The sequence below is a fragment of the Sus scrofa genome, chromosome 7 (genome assembly GCF_054392235.1).
Source record: "Sus scrofa isolate SSC_HxYL_T2T_F1_AM1 chromosome 7, Sscrofa_HxYL_maternal_Yorkshire_Landrace_v2.0, whole genome shotgun sequence".
NCBI classification, from domain to species: Eukaryota; Metazoa; Chordata; class Mammalia; order Artiodactyla; family Suidae; genus Sus; species Sus scrofa.
In genome coordinates, this window is record NC_139389.1 from 13,068,250 (window position 1) to 13,078,828 (window position 10,579).

Consider the following 10,579-nt stretch of genomic DNA (forward strand, 5'->3'; position numbering starts at 1 on the left):
GTTAAGAAATCCCGACTTCATACAATCCAGGGTAAAGAATGCAGATACCTTTCCTCAGGTCTTTCAAGGCTTTTCCTTCAAATGTCACACTTGAGAAAGGACAAGGGCTATGAGGTAGGATTAACTTCCACAAGGGGGAGGAAACACATGGTTTCTTAAGCATCTTTTTGAGATGAAGCCACAGGAAGAAGCCACCCAAACCGGAAGTCCCAAGTTCTCTTGAAACTCTTGCTCTCATCATTTAAATCAAGGTATAGACTGCTCTCTGTGAGCCTGGCGGAGACTTTCTTTATTGGATCTTAGATGACTATATCTTTAATTGCCCACACGCACGGCATATAGAAGTTCCCAGGTCGGGGATCGAACCCGTGCCGCAGCTGTAGCCTGTGCCACAGCTAAGGCAGTGCCAGATCCTTAACCCACTGCGCCACAAGGGAACTTCCTAGATGACTATTTCATTCTCTTTTAGCCCTCTGTGAGTGTACATCCCCCCAAACTCTCTCTACTACTAATTTCACAGTAGCTCTAGTTGAGCCATCACAGCAAGTAAGTCCATCTTTTCGGCAGATGGCTTTTGTCAGCAGGGATCCTAAGAGCCAATTGTCATAAAAATAATACAAGGATGGAGGGGGTGGGGGGCTTGCTTTGACAAACGACTCCCAGTTTTCCTGTACGGAACAACTTCTCACCACATAAAACTGTCTGAAGGCTGTAACTGAGCCAAAACTTTAATAAATGTTTCCCTTTAAAAGGCTTTCCAAGAATTATAGATTTTAAAGCTGGAAGGAACCTTAGCCGTCCTCAGCAAATTGCAGAGCAGTGGATGGTGTAATTTTGAGAAAAGTCAGTCCAAAGAGAAGAAGAGCTTTGTGTCAGCTCACACAGCAAGTATTCGTGATAGACCTGGAGTTAAGCAAAGCCCAGGCCTCCTGCCTGCCAGCCCCTGTGATTCTGAATCTCATTTCTCTCTTTCATGACAAATACTGTATTTGGTTATGATTCTGTGAGCTGCCATTAAAAAAAAAAAAGTCACTGCTTTCACTGAATCAAAAGTAATTACCATTTCCTGAGTGGCTATTGTATACTTTCCTTTTTTTAACAGCGTCGTGAAATAAATATGATGAAACCCCTTTTTACAAGCAAAGAAGGGAAGGCTTACTGAGTTTAAGAATTTGTTGTGCAAAGCCACGTGGTGACTGAGTCAGGAGTCAGACCGGGGGCTGTGTGAGTCTAGATCTGGTGCCCTTTTCTGCTCTGCTGCAGCATCTCTCTTTGTGTAATTTATTTGCTCAGTAACCACAGTAGTGCAGTCTCAAGAGACAGGCTTTTTGATATCACAGTGGATATCTGTTGCTCCTTTGTCTTTAAAAGTCTTGAAAGAAATTATCTAGAACAAGGCAGGAGTATCTGTTGGGGATTCGGTTCCAGACCACTGGAAGAAAGCGTGTTGCAGCACAATCAAGCAAGTCACACGAATTTTTTGGTCTCGTAGGACATATAAAGTTATGTTTACACCATGCTGTAGTGATAAGTGTGCAATAGTGTGATGTTTAACAAAACAATGTTTGGATCTTAATTCACACATACTTTCTTGCTAAAAAATGCCAGCCATCATCTTTCAGCGAGTCATAATCATTTTGCAATAGCAGCATCCAAGAGCACTGATCACATAGCAAATAGGATAATCATGAAACACCGAAATATCGCAAGAATTACCAACATGTGACCCGGAGACAGAAAGTCAGTAAACCCCGTGGGGAAAATGGCTCCAGTAAACTTGGGGTTGCCACAAATCTTCAATTTGTAAAAAAAAAAAAAAAAAAAAAAAAAAAAAAAAAAAAAATCTGTAAATATCTGTGAAGTGCAACTAAGCGAAGCACAGTAAAACAAGGTGTACCTGTATTGGGTTCATTTTATAAGGAAGCCTTGCTGTTCATTAAGACCTTCCCCACTTGAATAACTATATACTGACCTAGAAAGATATTTATATTAAATTAAGTGAAGAAAGCAAATTGCAGAACAATGTAGATGGGACAATCCCATTGATGGGTTGAATATGACAAATTCACTGTGAATACATATGTATAGAAACATCTGTGCACAGAGAGTGTTTAGAAAGACACACACCGAGTTCCCGTCGTGGCACAGTGGTTAACGAATCCAACTAGGAACCGTGAGGTTTCGGGTTCAGTCCCTGGCCTTGCTCAGTGGGTTAGGGATCCGGCGTTGCCGGGAGCTGTGGTGTAGGTTGCAGACGAGGCTTGGGATCCCGCGTTGCTGTGGCTCTGGTGTAGGCCGGTGGCCACAGCTCCGATTAAACCCCTAGCCTGGGAACCTCCATGTGACGCGGGAGCAGCCCAAGAAATGGCAAAAAGACAGGAAAAAGAAAAAAAAATAGAAAGGCACACACTAAACTCTTTAAGGTGGTTCATGCTAATGAGCGGGATTGGGGGCCAACTGGTTAAACATAGTCCCCCAAATAGGTAGGGGACTATTTATGGATCATTTTACTATTCTCCTAACCAAAAACCATATTTTTAGAAAGCAGTTTCTAAAAAGAAAACCATTAAACTTTCTTTATAAACCCTGTACAACAGTTTAAGCTTTTAAAATAACTAAACATTAGAATCAAAGTCATTTTCACTGCTCTAAACTGTATAAAGGACAGTCAGTCATAGGAAATCATATGGTTTGTTTGTATTTTTGTTTTTCCTGTGTCATGAAAGCATTTGTTAAGTACCTACGGCAAAGCCCCATGTAGGCTTGTTGCATCAGTCCTGGTTAATTCTCTCCTCCGTAGGACCAGAAGTCCTAAAACTAATCTCCATCCCAGATGAAGGTCATGTATCGTTTGTGGAATGTTACAAAATCATGGGGTTTAACTTTTGACCTTGAACTACAAATTCATCATTCATGGGCCACCTTTTCCCATCTTGCATTTGTTCTCCAGGGTTTTTTTTGTTTGGGGGGGTGTTTCCTTCTCAGGAACCCTCTTCTAACTCTGCATTCTTTCATGATTTGTTTGTTTGTTGTTTTTTGAGAAGAGCTTTTTTCCCCCCAGATATCTAATAGATATTTTTTTCTTTAGAAATTCTGATGTTACCAAGAATTAAGTCTTTAGGGATTAGTTTGGTTGTTACCAGCTTTCACATCATTTAAAATCTATCCATGGAGTTCCCGTCGTGGCTCAGTGGAAACGAATCTGACTGCTATCCATTAAGGATGCAGGTTCGATCCCCGGCCTTGCTTAGTGTGTTGAGGATCCGATGTTGCCGTGACCTGTGCTATAGGTTACAGAGATGGCTTGGATCCCAAGTTGCTGTGGCTGTGGTCTAGACTGGCAGCTGCAGCTCCGATTTGACCCCCAGCCTGGGAACTTCCATATGCAGCAGGTGCAGCCCTAAAAAGACAAAAAAAAAAAAAAAAGTCCAAAAATCTGTTTAAATTTTGAGGACTAGCATCTTCTACAGTGTTTATTCTCTCATTCATCTTTCTTCTCTGCCCATAAATGTTTGTTTCTCCATTTTATTTATTTTCTCTCTCCTTTTTTTTTTTTTCTTTTTAGGGCCATATCCCTTAAATGGAAGTTCCCAGGCTAGGGGTCAAATGTGAGCTGCCAGCCTACGCCACAGCCACAGCAAGGCCAGATCTGAGCCATGTCTGCAACCACAGCTCATGGCAACACCAAATCCTTTAACCCACTGAGTGAGGTCAGGGATCAAACCCACATCTTCATGGATTTTAGTCCGATTCTTAACCCACTGAGCCACAACGGGAACTCATGAGTCACCGTTTTAAAAAGTGCCTTTCCTCCAGGTAAACGCTACTGAGAAGCCACTGAAAAAACCACCGGCCAGGCTGAAAAAACTTAAGGTCAAAAAGGAAGTCAAAGATTTCACGATGAAGGATGTGGAAGCGAAGATGCAGGCGGCCGAGGAGCGCAGGAAGGTACCTGAGTTCTTGTCTGAGGGCCGTTGACGCTGAGATGAGCTCATTCTTTCCAGTCGGCAGCTGTCAGACAGATCGCATGGATCTGTATTCATTATTTTCGTGATCCATGTGCTTCCTGTGCCATCCATTTATCTGTTTAAATTCTCTTTGTGTGAAGAAAGGAAGCACTGTCCTGAAGCTGGTCGAATTACAGCTTCATCCTTAGAGCCTCAAGAAGCAAGATCCAATTCTGAGAATTAAGCAACGTATGGAGCTTTCTTCTTATGAAGAAGAGAAACTTGAGTTGGGGCCAGGAGTGGCCGGAGGTCCCGGGGTGGAGGATGGGAGCCGGGAGGAAGTTGTGCAGACCTTCGACTCCTGCATTGGCGCATGTGGTCCCCATAACCCTTTGCCGGCTGTTCTGCTGGGAAGCAGCCTTCACGGCTTTGGTCTGGGAGCATTTTATTTCTGTCTCTCTGCCTGGCAGAGTGGGGACTAGACCACAGCTCCATGAGGGTGGGTCTGCAGGCTGTCCGGAGGCTATGGGGTGGGGCCGTTTGTCTCCTTCCACGGTAATTTCTCAACCTATGTTTGTTGAATGACTGCATAATCAAAGAGAAACGCCGGGCATGTTCATGGCAGGCAGTGTGAATGAGAACGCGGCGGAAGTTAACTTGGACTCTTTTTCACTCGTTCATACTGCTTTTCAGACTAAAGAAGAAGAAATAAGAAAAAGGCTACGGAGTGACCGGCTCCTGACCCCAGCCCGTCACTCAGACTCATCTGATCCGTGTCGGCAGGAGGCTCCATTTGCCAAAGGACTTGACACTATGAGCTCTGCCGTCTGGAACCCGTCTGACCTGCGGGAAGAAAAGACGTTGACAAGGAAGAAGAGTAAAAGTGACGTGAACTCCGATGATAGAAACCAGAGTTACGAAGGTATTGGGGTCGTGGAGTCAGACATGTCCTACAACCAAGCAGATGACGTATTCTAAAAAGCTGTTTTCTGTCGATTTCATCCAAAGGCATCCAGTTCTCCCCAGGGGTGACATTCTTAGTGTGTCTCGTGTCTTCTTTACCTGCCTGCCCCCCCGCCCACAGGGACGGTGCCTTGGGTTTGGCAATGACTGCGTGAGCTGCCGGGGCTGGTGCTTAGCTGAATGAACGGAATGGCTTTAAAGAAAACAAGGATTTGACTAGCTTCAGTAGTATAAAGTTCTTCCTCTTCGCTGTAGCTTCAAACACTGCAAAGATATCTTTAATTTACAAGCACCTTGCAGCTTCCATTAATGTATTTGTGCCAAATGAAATCCTTCTTTGGGGTTCCTGCCCCTTGGCTGTGTCTGTCCACTGAGTGTCCTTTAAGACAAATTGTAGGGATTTGTGTTAAGGATTTTAATGATCCATATGTATGCTTCTTATGCTGTATGTTCAGGTGGTTGTTTTGTTGTTGTTGTTGTTGTTGTTGTTGTTGTTGTTTTTTAGGGCCACACTTTTGGCCTGTGGAAGTTCCTGGGCTGGGAGTTGAATCAGAGCTGCCGTTGCCAGCCTACACCACAGCCTCGGCAACACAGGATCCAAGCCAAGTCTGTGACCTATGGCCGCAGCCTGCGTCAATGCTGGATCCTTAACCCAATGAGCAAGGCCAGGGATCAAACCTGCATCCTCATAGATACTAGTCGGGTTCTTAACCTGCTGTGTCACGGTGGGAACTCCTGGTTGTTTTTTTTTTATAATTCTCTCCCTTTTGTGTTGTGTTTAAAGCAATATCCTGAAGTTGGTTGCATTGCAACTTCATCCAAGTAACTTAAGCCATATCCACGCCTCAGAATGAAGTCTGCAGTTTCCTTCATATGAGAAAAGAAAAACTTGAATTGGGGCTGAGGTTGGAGGTGGTCCAGTGCCTTACTTCCCTGCCGACTTTCCTGGCCCTCCTCTCACTGGAATTAAACTTCCCTCCCCCTCACTGTTCCCATCCAATCAATTGTCAGGTCTTACGAGTCCTACGAACGACCCAAGCCGCTGCAGGGACAACGCAGGATCCTTAACCACTAGGCCACCAGGGAACCCCGAGATCTCTTGCAGCCCTTTCTGTACTTTGGCCCTGTCCTTACCTGGTTCAGACCACCCGACCGTCATTCAGTTGGGACTGCTGCAACAGTCTCCTCAATATTTAGTCGGTGATCTTCTGCTTAAAATTCGTGGCTTCCATTTATGGTCAATATAAAGTCCAGACTTCTTTTTGTGACGGGGAAGGATCTCAGCTTTCATCATTCACTCCTGCTGAACCTCTCGTTCCTCCAGCTCAGCACACTGTCCCCAGCCTCCGAGTCTTTGCACATGCTCTTCCCTGCCCCTATCTCATTGCTTTACTTGGCTGATGTCTTCTTGTTTTTCGTGTCTCCCCTCAGATACCCCTTCCTCCAGAGCCCCTGGTCTGGGTGGGTGCCCCTCTCTCAGAGTCACCTTTTGGCAGCCCGGCTACTCAGTGTCACACCTGCCGCCCCCTGTAGGAATTACCTGATGCGTTTCCATCTTCACCGCTGGCTGTGTCAGTTCTAACAGGACAGAGGATGGGCCTGTCTGGATCATGGTTGCATTTTTGTACCTTGGAAAGTGAATGGCACCTAATACATGCTATGTAAATATCTCTTCAGTGGATGAATCAATGTATCCATACAGCCTCCAGAAGCTGGAGGAAGCCCCGAGAGATGGCTTGTTTCCCTGGAACCCGTGGCTGGAGGCAGTGCTGACTGGAGCAGAAGCCCACTTGATACCTCGTGTTTATACATCCCCTTTGGGGTGTTGCAAATAGACACCTCATCTGCCTGTAGCCTGTGGGACTGAGCACCCTACAGCCAGGGAGGTATGATGGTGGTGGTGGGTGGTGGTTGCTCCTTTCAAAACTCATTTCCAGGAGTTCCCATTGTGGCACAGTGGTAAGGAACCCGACTAGTATCCATGAGGACGCGGGTTCTATCCCTGGCCTCGCTCAGTGGGTTCAGGATCTGGCGTTGCCTGCAACCTATGGTGTAGGTCACAGAGGAGGCTAGGATCCCGCATTGCTGTGGCTGTGGTGTAGGCCAGAAGCTGCAGCTCCGATTCGACCCCTAGCCTGGGAACTTCCAGATACTGCAGGCACGGCCCTAAAAAGACAATAAATAAATAAATAAATAAATAAAAATAAAAGAATAAATAAAAGTACTGTGTAAACTAGAATATGCTGCTTCAACTAGACTATGCCAAGATATTTACAGCATGTTATATAAAATTCTATGTGTGCAACCTGATGTTTTTCATCTGACCACAGGTTCTGCTGTAGAGATGATCTCACAGGGGCATGTGCCAGTCTTGCAAAATATTAGAGGAGCTGGTGATTTACTTGTGCAAAATGATGGTGCAGGGGACACACACACAATCATTCAGATTATTACCATTCAGATCTGCAAATGATAAAATTTCAATGATCCGAAAAATACCTTCAATGCACATCTATGGTGTTGCAAATCAATCCTCAGATTTGCTAAAAGCCACACAATATTTGTTCTTGAACTCTTACGCTCTTGCGTTTGCTATTTATAGTGGCTTGGAAGATGTGGTTATTGAATTAAAATATATACAGTATAGATGGGAGCATGATGGCTGATGCCCGGCTTGAAAACTTCCCACTCTCTATAGAGTTAAACATGCCAGGTCGTAACACACCCAAATGGTAAGCTGTATATTCTCTTAGCAAGATCATCCTTTTTTTTTTTAAGGGCCACACTCCAGGCTGGAGGTCGAATCAGAGCTGCAGCTGCTGGCCTGCACCACAGCCACAGCAACTCGGGATCTGAGCAGCATCCGCAACCTATGCCACAGCTCACGGCAATGCCAGATCCCTGGCCACTGAGTGAGGCCAGGGATCGAACCCCTGTCCTCATGGATGCTAGTCGGGTTCGTTACTGCTGAGTCACAGCGGGAACTCCAAGACCATCCAGATTAACAGGATGGTTATCTGGACACTGGGAACCACTCTAAAACTCTAGGTGTGTTGCTGCTCATAAAAGCATCTAAGAGTTTAGGGATGAAGAGATGGAGGGTCGGTGGTGGTAAGCCCTTCCCACCTTCCCAGAACTGCTAGCATCAGCTGTGCACAAGACTCGTGTTTGAACCTGCTGTGCCGCCAGTGAGCTCTTAACTCCATCCCTGCCAAAATGAATAAAACAAACAGAGGAACCAAACCAGAGTTCCCGCTGTGATGCAATGGGATCAGCAGCCTCTTGGGAGCACTGGGTTGTAGGTTCAATCCCCAGCCCAGCACAGTGGGTTAAGGATCTGGTATTGCTGCAGCTTCAGGGTGGGCCCAGACTGCAGCTGGATCTGATCCCTGGCCTGGGAGCTCCATATGCTGTGGGGCAGCCAAAAAAGAAAAAGAAAAAACCCACAATCTCAAATGTAAATAAGACTTTCTCCCATAATCAACTTCCTTTTTTAAAGATGATTTACACTGAACATTATGGATTGTGATTTCTAAAATACAGCCTCTGGGAATAATGTCAGTTTTATCTATTGAAGGAACATAATTGGTTTTCTCATCCTTAAAACATGAAGTTTTGAACATTCACCAAGGTATATCCATCAAAACCAAATCACAGCCTTCAAGAAGGGGAAAATCAGGAAGACTTAGAATGAGCTAAACGTCTTTGTAATCGTTTTAACTGAGGACAGCTGGAAAATACCTATACCCTTTGCCTTATGAACAAGGGCTGTGCTGTGTCTGATGGAAGGTAGTTTGATGGTGAGTAAAAGCCCTCCAGTTTTCCTGGGGGTGGGGAAACTTATGGATAACTTATATTTATTGAAAATAATATTTAAAAGGTGTATTTTGAACTGTTTCACATATACTTAAAATATGCAGGATGTAAGATTTGTATGTTAGCAAAAGTAATTTTGTAATCACAAGGACAAAAATAAAATTTATCATAGGATGTTGCCATAGTGACTACCAGTAATTTATGACTATGCCTGTTTCTGTGTTTGTTATTTCATTATCAGTAAATAGCTAGTATTTGAAGGAATAATAATAAGGTAAATACTGCATTTTAGAGACATATAATGCTGTGGTATGTCAGCAGATGGGTCACTTTGGCACCCACACAACCAGGATATAACGTTGCGTGGTAGAATTCATGACCATCATGGTGTCTTGGTGTCACTTGCATCTGCTTCTTAAAAATAATAGCTGCCTCTTTGTTTTTATTTTTTTTTAATTCCCTAAGTCACATGTAATGGGAAATACGCACTGAAAAACGTATAAGAATCCCGAACTTTGAAAGTTCTCTAGTGTGAAGCTGGTTAAGGTTCCAGCCCTGGCCAAGGAATTCCACGTGCCTCAGGGGGCAGCCAAAAAAAAAAAAAAAAAGAAGAGAGAGACTCAAAAAAAAAAAAACAAACACCAAGAATCCGGGAGTTCCTGTTGTGGCACAGTGGAAACAAATCAGACTAGTCACCATGAGGTTGCATGTTCGATCCCTGGCCTCCCTCAGTGGGTTAAGGATCCAGCGTGGCCATGAGCGGTGGTGTAGGTCACAGATGTGACACACACGGATCCCAAGTTGCTGTGGCTGTGGTGTTGGCCGGCAGCTACAGCTCCCATTTGACCCCTAGCCTGGGAACCTCCACATGCTTAGGGTGTGGCCCTAAAAAGCAAAAACAACAAACAAAAAACAAACAAGCAAAACAAAATCCCACCAAAAATCCAGCATTTTCCCCGACAAGGAAACTACTGGAAACATTTTGCTGTATGTACTTCAACTTTTTTTTTTCCTCTCATGAATGGACTCATACAACATAAACTGTTTTGTAACTTGCATTTTTCACTCAAAAGTACAATATCTTTTCATGTAAATAAATTTACTGGCCCGGTATCGTTCTTAATGATGTGACATGGTTTAGTTTTGCTGTTTTGCAGCAAGGGATTCTCATTTTTAAAGACAGTCATAACACCGCTCCGTTTCTGTTTTTTAAGGGGGAAGTAAAATAATTGAAGATCCCCCATCCCACCACCACCACCACCAATCTGAACACTTTGGAAGGCAGACAGGACAGACCTGCTGGCTCGCCCAGGACCTCAATTTCCATCATCCTTATTCTTGGTGACCACTTCTCTGAGCACTGAAGGTCAGGGGCAGCCAGGCTTGCAAATCCACCTCCAGACTCTTCTCCAGTTCAGGAAGCTGCATTCGTCTCATCAGTTTGTATTCAGTGCACTGAGGTCTCCAGTATGCTGCAAAAAACCCCTGCAATAAAGAAAAAAAGTAATGATGGTATCTTATATCTGAGTTGACTTTTCACTGATCAGATATAAAGGCTACCTGCATTTGCAAAAGGTCACTGATAGAAAAGTGTTTGTAGGAGTTCCCGTCATGGCTAAGTGGTTAGCGAATCCAATGAGGAACCACGAGGTTGTGGGTTCAATCCCTGGCCTTGCTCAGTGGGTTGAGGATCCGGCGTTGCCGTGAGCTGTGGTATAGGTTGCAGACGTGGCTCGGATCCCGAGTTGCTGTGGCTCTGGCGTAGGCAGGTGGCTACAGCTCCATTCGACCCCTCGCCTGGGAACCTCCATATGCTGCCGGATCGGCCTAAGAAATGGCAAAAAGACAAAAAA

The 10,579-nt window shown here is 44.7% G+C and overlaps 1 protein-coding gene across 3 annotated transcripts in view; it reads left to right on the top strand.

The window, feature by feature from the left end:
- The window catches only part of STMND1 (stathmin domain containing 1), a 30,314-nt gene extending 20,068 nt beyond the window's left edge, over window positions 1-10,246 (top strand). The window contains exons 4-6 of one of the 3 annotated variants that reach the window (XR_014809650.1): window positions 3,817-3,948; window positions 4,641-8,710; window positions 9,941-10,246. Coding sequence is in view for 1 of the 3 variants with exons in the window: in XM_005656214.4 (XP_005656271.3) it covers window positions 3,817-3,948; window positions 4,641-4,925 (417 nt within the window). In the remaining 2 variants the exon portion in view is untranslated. Of the gene's footprint in view, window positions 1-3,816; window positions 3,949-4,640; window positions 8,922-9,940 lie in introns of those variants that run through there. The other 2 variants (XR_014809651.1, XM_005656214.4) reach the window with 2 other exon arrangements.
- The last annotated feature ends 333 nt before the right edge of the window (window positions 10,247-10,579 follow it).